Below are 18,610 nucleotides of genomic sequence, written 5' to 3'. Positions count from 1 at the left end.
TGTCTGCTCATGAGATGGCGGACCCCATGAGGTCGGGCAAGATGGCGTCCAAGATGGCCGCTCCCACGGCGCACATGCGGCGGTGGCGGGTTTTCCGGCGGGGTTCCCTCTGCACACCTTCCCGAAGTGCCCCTTCTTACCGCACTTAAAGCAGGTGGTGCCTTTCGCCGGGCACAGGTTTCTGGTGTGCTTTGGCTGCCCGCAGAAGTAGCAGTTGGGTCCCCGACGCGTCGCGGCTGTCGTAGGGCTTCTGGGGGGAGAGCGGGGCCCCGACGGTGTCGGGCTGCCGGGCGGGGAAGATGCCTTCCAAGATGGCGGCGCCCTTGGTGCACATGTGGCGGCGTGGACGGCGCGGGCTGAAGAGTAGGCGTCCGAGTTTCTCTGGGCCACATCCAGGGATCGCGCGGTGTCCGCAGCCTGTTTCAGGTCCAATCCCGTTTTTTCCAGCAGTCTCTGCCGAATGTAAGTGGAGCTGAGGCCTGTGATGAAGGCATCGCGAACAAGCTCGTCAGTGTACACTGCGGCTTTTACATCTTGGCACTTGCAGTCTTTGCCAAGCATTTTCAGGGTGCCTAGGAACTCCTCCACCGATTCCCTAGGTCGCTGTGCGCGAGTAGCGAGCAGATGCCTAGCATACACCTCATTCGTAGGCTGCTGGTAATGCGCCTTTAAGATGTCGCAGGCGGCCAGGTACGTGTCGGCGTCTTGGATGAGGGGGTAAACCCGGTGGCTTACCCAATTCCGCAGAATTCCGAGTTTCATACTCGCAGCGTCCGTAGCGTCTTTGACGGCTGCGGAATTGTCCAGGAAGAATTCCATACACATAAACCAGTGTCCGAAGCGTGCTGATGCGTCCGAAGCATGCTGGTCCAAATCCAAACATTCGGGTTTTAGGAGTTGATCCATCGTGTTGAAAAATAAGTTAATAAAATTGATGTGCCTCAATAATTCCGAGACTCGATGTTAGCGAAACAAAACAAGGCTTTTATTAACTTAGAAGGTAACACGCAGTGGAGAGAGGTATCTTCCATCTGGAGGTCTGCAGTACTGGATATGAGGCCAGACTGAGCTTTCTTACATAGGGGCCAGGTATGGGCGGAGCCCTACACACAATACATTACAATATACAATACAATGGTGAGGAGACGGAACTGAGGTAAGGGAACTGAAACCTGAAACCAACCACAGTCACAGGCAGTGATGAATGGAATATTTCATCACAATCTGATTCAGCTGGGAGCTTTGACTTGACATTTGAAGTTGTCAACTCATCAGTTGAAATAATGGTAAGTCACCTCTCCCCTCTGCTTCACTGACAAGGTCTAGGCACAGCGGAAAACCGGTGGCTGACCTGTCAAAATCAAAAAGCTGGGAAAAAAGCATTAAGTGGTTGTAAACAAGCCACTAATGATTTCAATTGCCTCCTCCGCCGCCGTGTGTTGGTTCTGCTCAGTTCTGGCAGACCCGACATTTGTGAAACGCATGTGGCGACGGGTTGACAGCGGAGTCCCAACCCACTGTCAAAAAAAAACCCCCCCGGAAAATTCTACCCGGAGAGACTAGAGTAACTGGGATGTTCTTAGTGCAGAGAAGTGTAAGGGGAAATTTGATAAGTGTTCAAAATCTTGGTTTTGATTGTGTAAATAAGGAGAAACTGTTTCCACTGGCAGAAGGGTCGGTAACCAGAGGACACAGATTTAAGGTCATTGGCAAAAGAACCAGAGGTGACATGAGAGAAAAAAAATATTTATGCAGCAAGTTGTTATGATCTGGAATATGCTGCCTGAAAGGGCGGTGAAAACAGATTCAATAATAACTTTCAAAAGGGAATTGGATAAATACTTGAAAAGGAAAAATTTGTAGGGCTGCAGGGAAAGAACAGGGGAGTGGGACTAATTAGATAGCCGGCACAGGCACGATGGGCCGAATCATTCTATGATTCAGATACTGGCATTACCGACCTGATAAAAGATCATACATTTCTCCTGAAATTGAAAATAATGGTGATTTATCATTGACTTTTTCCCCAGTATGTATTCTTCAGTTTTTGAAGACAGTCCTGAGACACAACTTCATATCTCCGCTGCTCGCTGTTACTGTCCTTAACACCAGGAATCGTCCGCTACAAGATCAGGATGCTGTACTATATCCACTCTCTTATCAACAGGTCTTATTGCTCCTCTTCCATCTGCAGAATTTTCTAGTTCAGGTAAAGATATTGCCACACAAAAAAAGCAAAATCCTGAGTATCCTCTTTGTTATCTATCTGTGTCTGCATAATCAGTGCAGACGTAATTAGGCACGGGTAAAGGACTTCTCTCGTTTGACCTTACCCAATTCTTCAGTTCGTAGTATGCGTGCGCTTCTTGCCCGCCATATTGGGTCCTTAGTAGTCTGCACGGTGCACACTCTGCCCATTTGTGCCAGATGGTGAGTAGCCTAACCAACTAAAGGGACCACTGCAGGCCATCCAGAAAAGGCGTAGAATTTTTTGTGGGGCCAGGAGATGCAGGAATGCTCCTCCTGGCCCCAGGAAAATAGTGCAGTGTCCTGTCGGTCACTTTGGTGTGGCCGCTCCCTCCCATTTACTACTCACTCCTGGCCTGGCTTGCTCGTGGAGCTTAGCAGCTCGTCCAAGTTATGTTGATGAAGCTTGAACTTTCGGGCCTCCTGAAACTGGCTTCAGTTGGGGGCAGCAAGGCAGCTCTGTTGCACCCATGTCCCGAAGGTGTAACACCTGAAATTTAGTAGTTATTTACACTAATGGGTGGATGGGTGCATTTGGCAGTTCTGTTAAACGCTGTAACTTGAATTGCAGGGAGATGATTTCCTTGTCTTTGCTGCAACTGGTTGTCTGGAAGCACTGGTGGAATACTTACACATTAGGGACCAGGCCACAGGTAATGTTAAAATATAAAGAAAAACTGAATGCTGAAAATGTAAAATAAAAACAGAAAGTCTTGGAAATACACATCAGGTGTGTCAGCATCCGGGAAAAAAATAGGTTACACTTGCTGACGAAGGATCTGAACCTAAATTACCTTGTCTTTTCTCTTTCAGATGGTGATACACCTGATGTGTATTTTCAGGATTTTCTGAGGTAGAAATTGGTCTTTGTTGTACCCGCTATGTGGTAGAAAGGGAGACAAAAAGTACCAATTCTGCAGGACTATGTCCCCTACCTGAAGGACAATTTTTTTTTAATTAATTGATGGGATGTGGGCGTCGCTGGCTGGCTAGGCCTGCATTTAGTGCCCATCCCTAATTGCCCTTGAGAAGATGGTGGTGAGCCACCTTCTTGAACCGCTGCAGTCCATATGGTGTAGGTACACCCACAATGCTGTTAGGAAGGGAGTTCCAGGATTTTGGGTCAGGTGATTTTTCAGCCATTCCCAGCGGTCGCCTAAAACAAGCGTTGGGGTCCTTGCATATGTTAGTGAGGGGGCCTAAAGCCTGTTTTAGGACCCCTGTGCCTAATTGTGCTTCACTAGGCGGAACAGGCGCTGGCTCCACTCTGGTTTTCCTGTCGTGGAGGCGGCAGGGAAGCATCTGCCACCCAGACGGTAAAAAAAATGATGTGGAGCCAGGAGGAGCAGGGGGGCTCCTGGCCTCTCCGCAGTCCTGAGGGTCGCGGGGTCCCCTCCTGTTACCCTTCCCTCTGGGACTTGCATAAAGGGAAGTTAGCACAGAGGTCTAGTAACCGTACAGTGGCAAAGCGTCTGACTGTACACATTAAGTTAACATGCAATATAGTTGAATGTGAAAGAGCGTGTTATGTTGAAGAAGTACTTTGAGTGGATTGAACAATATGCGGTTTGTTTAGTTTGCCATGTGATGTCACAGCCCTGGAGTCGATTCCTGCTTTTCACATTGGTGAATTCGGCAAAGAACTGTCTTCTCAATTCTGGATTCCTCAGACTTTTTGCTTTGGTAAGGAACAGGAGTTACAGCAGATTCCACTTAAATGAATACCAGATAAGGAAATATTCATGTTTAATGCATACTGTGAGTTTGTTTTAATGAAAAAGTAGGTGCGAGTAAGCTGGCAACCAAGCCCAGCAGAAAACCTTCTGTTTTACTAGAAAAACGTGTTGATAAAAATTAGTCAAAAACATCTCTAGCTCGTTATGGCCTTGATAAAGGCTATAACTGAAAAACTCTTGTACAGGCAGTTAATCCAGATCGGTGAGCTAGTTACGTCTTCTCATTTAAATTGAGCACTTTATAAATACTAATAAGCTTGATGTGCAATCAGTGATGACAGTTGATTAAAAGCTATTGATGTGAAATACACTGTATGAAGATAGCAGCTGGTTTCAGGTGCAACAGGACAACTGAAACTGATACATGATCAGGCTCCATCAGGACATGAAGGACTTTCACCTATTCTTCCCTATTGCTCAGGGAGAAAGTGATGTAATTGTTTATTCTTGCAAATTAGGCATCAGTCACCTGCTTTATACAATGATGTGTTGCAGACTGACTGATACTGATCTCCAAGGAAAGAAACCAAGGCAATAAATGTTCAACGTGGCTTCCACAGCTATTGGCAACACTGGGGGATAAATTGGTTAGCCCCGAAAATGGGCGCGGGGATCGCACGATTAACCCGTGCCCGTTCAGTGGCATGCAGGCAGCTCTGTGCTGCCTGCTAATTATCATGATTTCTGTGTGCAGCCAACGCTACCCCTGCTGTTAATTGGCTGCACACATCAGCAGGGAGCCCAATATCGTTACTAACTCGCACTACTTAAAGTTAGCCTGCATCTCTTAAAGGGAGCTGCATTGTGGCTGGAGCAGGTGCTGGGAGTCGTTCTACCAGTGAATCTGACCTGGGAAAGAATGAAGAATGGCAAACCATAGGAGAGAGCGGGCATCCAAGTTTTTGGAGGTTGCACTGGAGGTCTTGGTGGAGGAGGTGGAAAGGCGAAGTGATGTCCTGTATCCCTCCGGGGGCAGGAGGCCCTCCAGACACACGATGAGAAGGCAGTGCGAACAGATAGCTGCAGAGGTCCATGCCAGGAGTATAGCCCCAAGGACCTGGATGCAGTGCCGCAAGATGTTTAATGACCTCACATGAGTGGTCAAGGTCAGTGAATGCATCTTCAAATGCCATATCCTACCAACTGCACCTCTAGCCTCACGCACTGCTCAATGCACCGCATCCCCCATCACTCACCTACCAACAATCTCTATCAAGCAGGACTCGCACCTAATCCTCATATGCTTCACCTCGCCCTCATACAGTTGGCACTCTTGCAAGCTTCACACTCACATTTCACAGCATGCACACACTTCCAGCTATTCAACCATGGCAGCCACATCACCCAAACATATTGCACCACACTCACTGACACACTTCCCTCTCTCTTGCAGAGAAGCACAACCGGAGGCAGCAGGAACTAACCGGAGGGGGAGAGGCTTGTCTGCATGTTCTAACCCCCATAGAGGAGACGGTGCTGGCCATTATGGGAAGAGCCATTGCTGAGGCCGTGGCCACTGGCGGGACTGAAGCCGTTGTAGGTGACGGTATCCTCATACCTAATCCTTCTTCGCCTGCTTCTCCTGAGGGAATGACATGAAGTTGCATAGAGAGCCCCTTATGCAGCAGCGCACTGTAAACTGCGAGATGTTGCTTATATCTCCAGCAGCAGCCTGGAAGGAGCCAGACGCATAAAAGTTCATAGTCACGGTCACCTTCACGGCCACTGGCAATGCTGTCCTTGCCCTGCTCTGAGGTTGGAGTTGTGGCTGCAGCTGTTTGCAGATTTCAGTGACGACCTCTTTAGTGAAGCGCAGACATCTCAAACATTGGTCGTCGCTGAAGTTCAGGTAGGAGAATTGCTCCCTGGGCAGATATGGCTTCCTGCTGAGAGCCCTTCTCCCCCTCCTCCCTCTTCTACCTGCTCTGCGTGGCTGCTGCTCATTCTCCTAGTCATGCTCAGTTCCAAGAGTAATTTCTCCATTGCCGGGGAGCAACTAGTTTGTGCAGAAGCCTTGCAGTCAGCAAAAAGTACTTCAGCACCTGTCACACCACTCCCAGTAGACTTTTGAAACTTGAAACAACTATAGATAGCACCCAAAATATGTAGAATTGTAGCAACAGCCAGAAGAAATAAACCAGCAACTAACCTATAAGTAATTGATGATCCCTTTAAATAGTGCAGGTGGGAGGGTCCTTCATGCTGCTTGTCATATTCAGCTGTGCGAGCTTAAGAGGGGGTGTAGGCTGGAACCAGGAGCTCTAAAATGGCAGTGCTGGTGTCAAATCAGCATTGCACGCTGATTGACATCATGATCTGCCTGCTCTTCATGCTTCTGGTGAACGTTAGGTGCTCGCGCGCTAACCCCTTTACCAATATGGCATCCGATGCACTTCACATCAGTAGTGTGCGTGCGCACTGCAAATGCCATTTTGGAACCTTAAGGGGCCTCCTAACACCCAAAAAGTAAGTACTACCAAGCCCAATTTCTCCCCCAGTGTGTCTGCCCTGGAGTTTGGCTGGAGGTCCTTCTGTAACCTGTTGTTACTGCCTCCCTTGTGAATTGGAACCTCCAACTGCATTGCTTCTGAATCAGTTGTGTTGTAGCCAATTGTGCTGTGTTGACAGGTAGAGGTTCTCTTCCTACGAAGTTGCCTCACTAACCTACCATTCAAAAATTGTTCCTCATTCTCCTCTTGTTTCTCCAAATAACACAAGTACAATAGGATCCCAAAGGAGGCATCCATACTGCAAAAGGGAATGTGGGAGCGGTGATCCTGGGGGGGGGGGGGAAGCACCGATCGAGTGGGTTGTGGGAGTGGCGATTGGGGGAAGAGCGAGTTGTGGAGGGCGGCTAGTAGTGGTCTGCATTCTTTTAAGATGGGGTCCTCCCAGTTCTACATTCAGGAAGTATATTTTAAAAACTTAACTTGTCGGTTGCAGCATAATAGGCAGTCCCTTTTAAGCACCGCCTATTTGGTCGCATGTAGGCATGGTTTTATTGAGTGCAACCAGCACAGGGCAAACCAGTCCTGCTATGGGGGTATCAAATGGGCGTTGGGTCTCTTATTTGCATATAGAAAGGTCCTAATGCCTGCTTCAGGGCATGCACACCAATTTTTAGACTTTACCAATATGGCAGGCGGCACATTTCTGGCTCGTAATGAATGTGCCCTTCCTGCTGGCATATTGCAGGCTTAGGATGCTGTTTAGCACCCGAATAAGGGGTGCAATGCCCCCAAATGTCTAAGCCATTGGGTTTCCACTTTTTCCTCATCCTACCACGCTGGAAACTGGTACACACAGGATGTTAGGTGAAGGAAAATTGGCCTCAATAAGTTAAAGGGCTATAGTCCAAGTCTGAAATAAGGATTCTGAACCAACATAACATTGCCACCCAAAGCCTACACCATGGAACAGGTAATTGTCTTTGCATCTCACTCCCCCACAATCTGACAAAATATTCTACATAAACGATGTCTTTGTGCATCTTGTTAAAAAGAGCACAACTTCTACAAAATATTGGGGGGATGAGTCTCGTTAGAGATACTGAGGTGCTCTGCCCGGGACCGCTGCTGCTGACCCTGCCAATGTTTGCAAGATCCGGGGAGGTCTCGTAATTACCAGCCTAATGGTGGGCGCCCATGCCACTAGGGGTGTATCTAGGGCACTGGCTTTGTCCCAAAAGCTGTATACTGCGGCACAAGTTTCCAGTTGAGGGGGGAGGTGTGGTGGTGGTATAGTCTTCCACAACCAAGAACTGTGAAGGAAGGAGGCCGCAAGATTTAAAAAAAACAAATCGCCTCATAGAGCCATAGAAATTTACAGCACAGAAGGAGGCCATTCGGCCCATCTTGTCTGCGCTGGCCAACAAAGAGCTATCCACCCTAATCCCACTTTCCAGCTGTTGGTCTGTAGCCTTGTATGTTATGCTACTTCAAGTGCATGTCCAAGTACTTTTTAAATGTGATGAGGGTCTCTGCCTCTACCACCCTTTCAGGCAAGAAACTGGAAAGTACTGTAGTACAAAGGGATCTGGGGGTCCTGGTGCACGAAACTCAAAAAGTTAGTATGCAGGTGCAGCAAGTGATCAAGAAGGCCAATGGAATGTTGGCTTTTATTGCTAGGGGGATAGAATATAAAAACAGGGAGGTATTGTTGCAGTTGTACAAGGTATTGGTGAGACCGCACCTGGAATACTGCATACAGTTTTGGTGTCCATACTTAAAAAAAGACATACTTGCTCTCGAGTCAGTACAAAGAAGGTTCACTCGGTTAATCCCGGGGATGAGGGGGTGGACATATGAGGAGAGGTTGAGTAGATTGGGACTCTACTCATTGGAGTTCAGAAGAATGAGAGGCGATCTTATTGAAACATATAAGATTGTGAAGGGGCTTGATCGGGTGGATGTGGTGAGGATGTTCCCAATGATGGGTGAAACTAGAACTAGGGGGCATAATCTTAGAATAAGGGGCTGCTCTTTCAAAACTGAGATGAGAAACTTCTTCACTCAGAGGGTAGTAGGTCTGTGGAATTTGCTGCCCCAGAAAGCTGTGGAAGCTACATTATTAAATAAATTTAAAACAGAAATAGATAGTTTCTTAGAAGTAAAGGGAATTAGGGGTTATGGGGAGCGGGCAGGAAATTGGACATGAGTCTATGTTCGGAACGGTCATGGCCCTGTGGGTAACGGAGCGGGCCCAGGGGCCGTGTAGCCTGGTTCTGCTCCTACTTCTTGTGTTCTAATTATGTGTTAGATTTCAGGAGATGGTTCTATTCCTGTTCCTGGCTGGGGTGGAGATCACCTTTTACAGAAGGTAAGTACTGTAGAAAATATAGGGACCGTGATCTCCTGGACGAGTTTCGATCGCCTAGATGGGTCGGAGAGGAATTTCCCAAATTGGCCATTGGGTTTTTTATCTGGTTTTTCGCCTCTCCCAGGAGATCACATGAGTTCGGGAGGGATGTAGAGTGATAGTAGATTTGAGGTTAGGATCAGATCAGCCATGATCTTATTGAATGGTGGAGCAGGCTCGAGGGGCCGATTGGCCTACTCCTGCTCCTATTTCTTATGTTCTCCTTTGAGGTGATATGCTTCTGTAACATTGTGAAGCTTTACTGCCCATCTTGCAGCCACCAGAAGCCCGCTTTTAAATGAATCTGGGAGTTAAACCTGCTATTTATATTGTACAAAAAAACCTTCAATAAATATACAATGAGTGCATATTAAAATTATGTAGTTTTTCTCCCCCTGGAATTATCTTTTGTTTGCAATGTTGAGGTGATAAGCTACAGAAATTACAGGAAAATTAGGCAATTAGTGCATTTTGGGGAACATAAATTGTTAAATTTCTTAATAAACCAATCAGTTTTATTTAGAACAAATGAACGTCAGATCCAGCCCTTTTCCCAGTGGAATATTATTAAACCAATTTGTTACAGCATTGTGTATTGGCAAGTGCATGGCATCTAATTTGAGTTAATGTTGCTGATACTGATGACCGAGATGAGAGAGACTGTAAGAGCTTCGTGGATTCATTTTGTGTACATTCTACACACTAAGTCCTGAGCTTGATGCATTAAGGATTGAAAAATACATGCAGACCCCCCCAAAAATGTTAATGGCTTGGCTATTAGCTGCAATCATGATAATGCTCTTTGATAATTATTTTGGCTGGATGACCAATTTATGGGTGTTTTATCAACCATGGCTATTTTATGTTTTGACAGTTTCTGAAATACCACAGCAAGAATATTCTTTGTGAGTCTGATGTGAGACGGGTCCTACAGATGGCAGCAGAGCTAAAATTGGAAGAGTTGAGCAGTGACACAGCGGAGGCCTTGATTCTTTTTTTGAAGCAGGTGGAGTATGTTCAGATGTACTAACAATTAGCTTATCGTAGTGGCAGCTTCCATCAAGAATGTTACGCTCTGTTGACTGCGTCACTACCTAATCTAAATGTAGTTGGCAAGGATAAACTGGTTGTGCAACCTCTTATGAATCTGTAATAGATTTGCTGACATTTCAGAATAGTAACAGTTTTTAAAAGGACATGACAGCTAATGTGTAGATAAAGCCCGAATATCTGACAACATCTGTCTGCTACAAACAAAAATTGGACAAAACCATATGAACAGAATCAACGGTTATAGTTAAAATAATTCAAAACTCAGGGTGGCAGGGGGAGGTTTCTACCGATTTTCCATTTATCGCAATATTGTAAACAGTCTTCGCATTAATTTATAATTTTGTTATAAATCATAAATAACAACAATCATCCTCTAGATTATCAACATATTCCCCAATCTTGACAATTAAATTGCAAAATAACCACCCTCTTGCATTTTGTTGTTTTTGATGTATTAAACTCTAGAACTGAAAGACTAATTGACAAACCTATTAACACTAAGTTAGCTGATTCTTCACTATCTCGTCATTGTCGTCCTATCAGCCCACACTCATTCATCAGCAAAGTCAGTTGGCACTTACTCACTGATAACCTGCTCACCAATGCCCAGCTTGAGTTCCACCAGGATCACTTGGCTCCAGACCTCATTACAGCCTTGGTCCAAACCTGGACAGAAGAGCTGATTTCCAGAGGTGAGGTGAGAGTGACTGCCCTTGACATCAAGGCAGCATTTGATCGAGTGTGGAATCAAGGAGTCCTAGTAAAACTGAAGTCAATGGGGATCAGGAGGAAAGCTCTCCAGGGCTGGAGTCATACCTTGCACAAAGGAAGATGGTTGTAGTTGTTAGAGGCCAATCATCTCAGCCCCAGGACATCGCAGGAGATCCTCAGGGCAATGTTTTAGGCTCAGCTTATCTTCAGCTACTTCATCGATGACCTCCCCTCCATCATAATGTCAGAAGTGGGGCTGCTCACTGATGATTGCACAGTGTTTAACTCCATTCTTAGTTCCTCAGATAATGAAGCAGTCCATTTCCGCATGCATCAAGACATAGTCAACACCTTGGCTTGGGCTGATAAGTTACAAGTAACATTTGCACCACACAAACTGCCGGCTGTGACCATCTACAACAAGAGCGAATCTAACCACCTCCCCATGACATTCAGTAGCATTACCATCGCCGAATATCCCACCATCCGCATCCTGCCTGTTGCCATTGACCACAAACTCAACTGAACCAGCCACATAAATATGTCCCGACCCGACTTAACTGTTTCTGCATTATCGTTGGGTCAAAATACTGGAACTCCCTACCTAACAACACTGTGGGAGCACCTTCACCACATGCCTGCAATGGTTTAAGAAAAAGGCTCACCACCAACTTCTCAAGGGCAACTACGGATGAGCAATAAATGCTGGCATTGCTAGCAACGTCCACTGCCTGAGAATTTTTTTTTTTTAGAAGTTTCTCCTCTCTATGTTGTTACACCACAATAAGGTTTCCTGTCAGCTGGCCTAATATGCATGGTGTAGTTCCCAGCTTTTATGTTAGAGACAAAACCAAGTGGCAGAGTTCAAGGATAGCTCTACACTTTCCCTATCCCTACCTGTTCATTCCCCAACACTATCTCCATTGCACTGTGTGGTAAACCACTTTTATCGTTACACTATAGTTATCACTGTTGTATTGTTATCACCGTTATCACTGTTGTATCACGATACGAGGTCGCCTCTTGTCGCGCTGTTATACCTGGGCTGACCACCTCCGACTCCGCCCATGGCTCCACCTACCTGCCCAGGTATAAAGGTAGTCGACTGGCTGGTATTCCTCCTTGTTGGACCCGATCACCCACGAGGGTGGGCTCTGTTATTTAGTCAATAAAAACCTTTAGTTACGTTCCTAACTCGTCGCTTTTTATTGGACGAATTGATAGGTATATCAATTTTATTGACTAAATTTTAAAGATGTCTACTACTGGCCAGCCAGAAGCCCTCCCAGAAGCACAGCCACAGCAGCTTTCAGACACCGGGCTACACCAGCCACACCAGCCGGCTTGGCTGCAAGCCCTCAAACCACCGTACCTGGATCTAAACCCACAGGCAGCAAACTCAGCCCTCAACTTCAAACACTGGCTGGACTGCTTCGAATCCTACCTGGAAGAATCCGGCGCCCCGCAGAGATCCAAACTAAGACTTCTGAACGCCCAAGCGAGCCCGAGAGTATACGCACTCATCCAGGATACGACTACATACGAGGCCGCTATCAACCTACTGAAACAGCAGTACCGCAGCCCGGTAAATTACATGTACACCAGGCACCTCCTAAGATCCCGCCCGCAACAGCCAGGAGAGTCTGTAGCTGAATTTTTACGGGCGCTAAGAGCACTCGGCAGGAACTGTGACTTTAAAGCGGTGACGGCTGTTGAAAATACGGAAGATAATATCCGCGATGCCTTTGTGAAAGGCCTACGGTCCGACTACTCACGGCAAAGACTGCTTGAAGCTAAAGACCTCGACCTGGACAAAGCTGAAGCCCTCGCTCTCTCCCTGGAGGTGGCCCATCAGGACCAGGAGGCGTTTTCCAGGTACTGCTCGCGACCCTGGGACTCGGGCCCGACCCCTACCGCAATACCCTTCGCAGCGCCGCCCCTGGGACCTACCTCAGCGTCGGCGTCCCGGACCCGACCGGGCCCGCCACCCCCGGTACCGGCTCCGACATCGGGCACCCGCGATCGGGCCGCCGGCGGCTGCTTTTGCGGCCAGGAGAAGCACCCGAGGTCGCGCTGCCCAGCCAGGAACTCTACCTGCGCAACCTGCAGGAAGAAAGGCCACTTCTCTAAGGCCTGCAGGAGCGGATCTTCAGAGGCCAGCAGTGCCTCATGCGAACTGTGGGGGCGGCCATCTTCTTTCACGGCAACTGAGGCCAGTATCCCCACACGTGAGTCATGGGGGTGGCCATCTTTGATCAAGGCAACCGACCCCAATAGTGCCTCATGTGAGTTATGGGGGCAGCCATCTTCTCCGCCATTTTGTCCTACCTCGTGGGAGACGCCATTTTACCCACCACGCCCGACTGCCACCGGGCCCCCGGACCCGACGACCGCCTCGCCCGCAGACGACAACGACTCGCTTACCTACACACTAGCCTCCGTCACTCTGGATCAAGCCCGCCCACACCACCTGTCCAAGTCGATGATGGACATCAAAGTAAACGGCCACGCCACGACCTGCCTGTTCGACAGCGGAAGCACGGAGAGCTTCATCCACCCAGACACGGTGAGCCACTACTCCCTCCCTGTCCTGCCAACGCGCAACCGAATCTCGATGGCACAGAGGTCCCACGCCACGGACATTAGCGGCTACTGTGCTGTGACCTTGTCGGTTAAGGGTACAGAGTATAAAAACTTTAAACTCCTCGTCCTCCCCCAGCTCTGCGCTGCCGTCCTACTAGGGCTGGACTTCCAATCCCACCTCCAAAGTGTAACCCTAGCATACGGTGGACCCCTCCCCCCACTCACAGTCGACAACCAGCGAAGGTTAAACCGCCCACCGCGTAACACCTGCAGCCTATCCACCCTCAAGGTGCCGCCACCTTCCCTGTTCGTTAACCTCACCCCCGACTGCAAACCCGTCGCTAACAAGAGCAGGCGGTACAGCGCTGGGGACAGAGCTTTCATTAGCTCTGAGGTGCAGCGTCTCCTGAAGGAGGGCATCATCGAGGGGAGCAACAGCCCCTGGCGTGCCCAGGTCGTGGTCGTTAAGACCGGCGATAAAAATCGCCTGGTCATCGACTACAGCCAGACCATAAACAGATACACCCAGCTGGACGCATACCCCCTTCCCCGCATATCTGACATGGTCAATCAGATTGCACAATACCGCGTATTCTCGACCATCGACCTTAAGTCGGCCTACCACCAACTCCCTATCCACCCCGAGGACCGCCAGTACACCGCCTTCGAGGCGAATGGGCGCCTATACCACTTGCTTAGGGTCCCCTTCGGTGTCACCAACGGGGTCTCGGTCTTCCAAAGGGAGATGGACCAGATGGTTGACCAGAACGGACTGCAGGCCACATTCCCCTACCTAGATAACGTCACCATCTGCGGCCGCGACCGGCAGGACCACGACGTGAATCTGGAGAAATTCCTCCGTACAGCCCAACGGCTGAACCTCACCTACAATAAGGAGAAATGTGTGTTTAACACCTCGCGCCTTGCCATCCTTGGCTGTGTAGTAGAGAACGGACTCATCGGCCCCGACCCCGAAAGAATGCGCCCCCTCATGGAGCTACCCCTCCCCCACTGCCCTAAGGCACTTAAGAGAACCCTGGGGCTCTTCGCCTACTATGCCCAATGGGTTCCCAATTATGCGGACAAAGCCAGACCCCTCATGAAGTCCACATCCTTCCCCCTTACGGAGGAAGCGTGCGCAGCCTTCTCCCTCATTAAGGGAGACATTGCCAAGGCACGCAGTGGATGAGTCCATCCCCTTCCAAGTCGAGAGCGATGCATCCGACTTCGCCCTAGCCGCCACCCTTAACCAGGAGGGGAGACCGGTGGCCTTCTTCTCAAGGACCCTACAGGGCCCTGAGATCCGACACTCGTCGGTCGAGAAGGAGGCCCAGGCGATTGTGGAGGCGGTACGACGCTGGAGGCACTACCTGGCAGGCAAACGATTTACCCTCCTTACCGACCAACGTTCGGTCGCTTTTATGTTTAATAACAAGCTGAGGGGCAAAATCAAGAATGACAAGATCTTGAGGTGGAGAATCGAGCTCTCCACCTACGATTATGATATCTTGTACCGGCCAGGTAAGCTGAACGAACCTCCCGATGCTCTGTCACGAATTACATGCGCCAGCGCGCAAAGTGATAGACTTCAGACCCTCCACAACGACCTCTGCCACCCCGGGGTCACCAGACTTTACCACTTCATTAAGGCCCGCAACCTGCCCTACTCCATCGAGGAGGTCAGGACCATAACCAGGAACTGCCAGACCTGTGCCGAGTGCAAACCGCACTTCTTTAGGCCGGACAGAGCAAGCCTGATCAAGGCCACCCGCCCCTTCGAGCGCCTGAGCATCGACTTTAAGGGGCCCCTCCCGTCCTCTGACCGTAATGTGTACTTCCTCAACATTGTTGATGAGTACTCCCGTTTCCCCTTTGCCTTCCCCTGCCCAGACATGACCAGTACCACGGTCATTAAATGCCTGAACGACCTCTTCGCCTTGTTCGGGTTCCCAAACTATATCCATAGTGACCGGGGCTTCTCTTTCATGAGCGAGGAACTCCGTCAGTTCCTACTAGCAAGAGGTATTGCAGCAAGTAGGACCACCAGCTACAACCCCCGAGGGAACGGCCAGGTGGAAAGAGAGAACGCGACGGTATGGAAGGCCGTCCTCTTAGCCTTAAAGTCTAAGGGCCTCCCAACCTCCCGCTGGCAGGAAGTCCTCCCGACAGCGCTGCACTCCATCCGGTCACTACTTTGCACTGCCGTTAACGCCACCCCCCATGAACGAATGTTTGTTTTCCCCAGGAAGTCGACTACGGGAACCACTCTACCAACCTGGCTGACCTCTCCGGGGCCCGTCTTGCTGCGAAAGCACGTGAGGGCCCATAAAACAGACCCCCTGGTCGAGAGGGTGAACCTCCTGCACGCCAACCCCCAGTACGCCTACGTGGCTTACCCAGACGGGCGGGAGGACACTGTCTCCTTACGAGACCTCGCACCCTCGGGCACTCCGGAGACACCACCTTTACCCCCCCCCCCCACCACCCCCCCAATTCCAGCCCAGGTAGACGGCATGCCGGAACCCCACGAGCCTTCGCCGACCACGCAGACACCAGCACTAACACCGGATAATGCAGCACCGCCGCTGCAACGATCGGAGAGGCTTACGAGGCCTCCGGACAGACTGACATACCAGAACTGGTAGTACACTTCACCCCGCCGGACTCAAATCTAAACAAGGGGTGAATGTGGTAAACCACTTTTATCGTTACACTATAGTTATCACTGTTGTATTGTTATCACCGTTATCACTGTTGTATCACGATACGAGGTCGCCTCTTGTCGCGCTGTTATACCTGGGCTGACCACCTCCGACTCCGCCCATGGCTCCACCTACCTGCCCAGGTATAAAGGTAGTCGACTGGCTGGTATTCCTCCTTGTTGGACCCGATCACCCACGAGGGTGGGCTCTGTTATTTAGTCAATAAAAACCTTTAGTTACGTTCCTAACTCGTCGCTTTTTATTGGACGAATTGATAGGTATATCACACTGGCAGTTAAGGGGGGGAATACCGTGACTTAGCATCAAATCTTTTCAAATTACTTTCTCCCTCAGTTCAGTCTTCCCTCAGCCGAGTGGCCTGCACATAGGCAACTAGTATCAGTAATGGTGACCATGAAACTACCGGATTGTCATAAAAACCCATCTGGTTCACTAATGTCCTTTAGGGAAGGAAATCTGCCGCCCTTACCTGGTCTGGCCTGTGTGTGACTCCAGACCCACAGCAATGTAGTTGACTCTTTACTGCCCTCTGAAATGGCCCAGCAAGCCACTCAGTTGTACCAAACCACTACAAATAATAAGAATAAAACCGACGGACCACCTGGCATCAACCTAGGCACCAGTTATGGACAAAACAATGGCACACCCAGCCCAGTTGACCCAGCAAAGTCCTCCTCACTAACATCTGGACACTTGTGCCAAAATTGGGAGAGCTGTCCCACAGACTACAGCAACAGCTTGACATAGTTATACTCACAGAATCATACCTTTCAGCCAATGTCCCAGACTCCTCCATCACCATCCATGGGTATGTCCTGTCCCACCGGCAGGACGGACCCACCAGAGGTGACGGCACAGTGGTATACAGTGGGGAGGGAGTGGCCCTGGGAGTCCTCAACATTGACTCCGGACCCCATGAAGTCTCATGGCTTCAGGTCAAGCGTGGGCAAGGAAACTGCCTACTGATTACCACCGACCGCCCACCCTCAGCTGATGAATCAGTACTCCTCCATGCTGAGCACCACTTGGAAAAAGCACTGAGGGTAGCAAGGGCACAGAATGTACTGTGGGTCGGGACTTCAATGTCCATCACCAAGAGTGGCTTGGTAGCACCACTACTGACTGAGCTGGCTGAGTCCTGAAGGACATAGCTGCCAAACTGGGTCTGCGGCAGGTGGTGAGAGAACCAACATGAAAGAAAAACCTACTTGACCTCGTCCTCCCCAATCTACCTGTCGCAGATGGATCTGTCCATGGTAGTATTGGTAGCAGTGACCACCGCACAGTCCTTGTGGAGACGAAGTCCCGTCTTCACACTGAGGACACCCTCCATCGTGTTGTGTGGCACTACCACCGTGTTAAATGGGATTGATTCAGAATAGATCTAGCAGCTCAAAACTGGGCATCCATGAGGCACTGTGGGCCATCAGCAGCAGCAGAATTGTATTCCACCACAATCTGTAACCTCATGATCTGGCATATCTCTCACTGTACCATTACCATCAAGCCAGGGGACCAACCCTGGTTCAATGAGGGGTGTAGAAGAGCATACCAGGAGCAGTGCCAGGTGCAGCTAAAAATGAGGTGCCAATCTAGGGAAGCTGCAACACAGGACTACACGCATGCTAAACAGCGGAAGCAGCATGCTGTACACAGAGCTAAACGATCGCACAACCAAAGCTCTGCAGTTCTGCCACATCCAGTCGTGACAATTAAACAACTAACGGGAGGAAGAGGCTCCATGAATATCCCCATCCTCAATGATGGCTGAGCCCAGCACACGAGTGCAAAAGATAAGGCTGAAGCATTTGCAACCATCTTCAGCCAGAAGTGTTGAGTGGATGATCCATTCTGCCTCTCCTGAGGTCCCTGTCTTCACATGATATCAAGAAACGGCTGATCTCACTGGATACAGCAAAGGCTATGGGTCCCGACAACATCCCGTCAGTCGTACCGAAGACTTGAGCTCCACATCTAGCCAAGCTGTTTCAGTACAGCTACAATACTGGCATCTACCTGACAATGTGAAAAATTGCCCAGGTATGTCCTGTCCATAAAAAGTAGGACAAATCCAATCCGGCCAATTACCGCCCCATCAGTCTACTCTCGATCATCAACAAAGTGATGGAAGGTGACGCCAACAGTATTATCAAGCAGCATTTACTCACCAATAACCTGCTCACTGATGCCTCAGTTTGAGTTCCGCCAGAACCACTCTGTTCCAGACCTCATTACAGCCTTGGTCCAAACATGGACAAAAGTGCTGAATTCCAGAGGTGAGGTGAGAGTGACTGCCCTTGACATCAAGGCAGCATTTGACCGAGTGTGGCATAAAGGAGCCCTAGTAAAATTGAAGTCAATGGGAATTGGGGGGAAACTCTCCACTGGCTGGAGTCATAGCTAGCACAAAGGAATCATCTCAGCCCCAGGACATCACTGCAAGAGTTCCTCAGGACAGTGTCCTAGGCCCAACCATCTTCAGCTGCTTCATCAATGACATTCCCTCTATCATAAGGTCAGAAGTGGGGATGTTCACAGATGATTTCTCAGTGTTTAGTTCCATTCGCAACTTCTCAGATAATGAGGCAGTCCATGCCCGAATGCAGCAAGACCTGGATGACATTCAGGCTTGGGCTGATAAGTGGCAAGTAACATTCACACCACACAAGTGCCAGGCAATGACTATCTCCAACAAGAGAG

At 49.3% G+C, this 18,610-nt stretch overlaps 2 protein-coding genes across 2 annotated transcripts in view; both read left to right on the top strand.

Annotated features, from left to right (window-relative positions):
- mei1 (meiotic double-stranded break formation protein 1) overlaps positions 1 to 18,610 on the top strand; it is a 247,894-nt gene that overhangs the window by 219,241 nt on the left and 10,043 nt on the right. Inside the window, exons 27-30 of the mRNA XM_085969507.1 lie at positions 2,031 to 2,209; positions 2,819 to 2,900; positions 3,824 to 3,930; positions 9,715 to 9,846. Coding sequence (XP_085825633.1) covers positions 2,031 to 2,209; positions 2,819 to 2,900; positions 3,824 to 3,930; positions 9,715 to 9,846 — 500 coding nt within the window. The remainder of the gene's footprint in view (positions 1 to 2,030; positions 2,210 to 2,818; positions 2,901 to 3,823; positions 3,931 to 9,714; positions 9,847 to 18,610) is intronic.
- LOC147098990 (galanin receptor 2b-like) overlaps positions 9,758 to 18,610 on the top strand; it is a 59,400-nt gene continuing 50,547 nt past the window's right edge. Inside the window, exon 1 of the mRNA XM_085969506.1 lies at positions 9,758 to 9,846. The gene's annotated coding sequence lies outside the window, so the exon portion shown is untranslated. The remainder of the gene's footprint in view (positions 9,847 to 18,610) is intronic.

Source organism: Somniosus microcephalus, chromosome 28 (assembly GCF_052327205.1).
Source record: "Somniosus microcephalus isolate GS21.2 chromosome 28, FLI_Smic_1.0, whole genome shotgun sequence".
NCBI classification, from domain to species: domain Eukaryota; kingdom Metazoa; phylum Chordata; class Chondrichthyes; order Squaliformes; family Somniosidae; genus Somniosus; species Somniosus microcephalus.
This window is presented reverse-complemented; position numbering and strand designations above follow the sequence as displayed.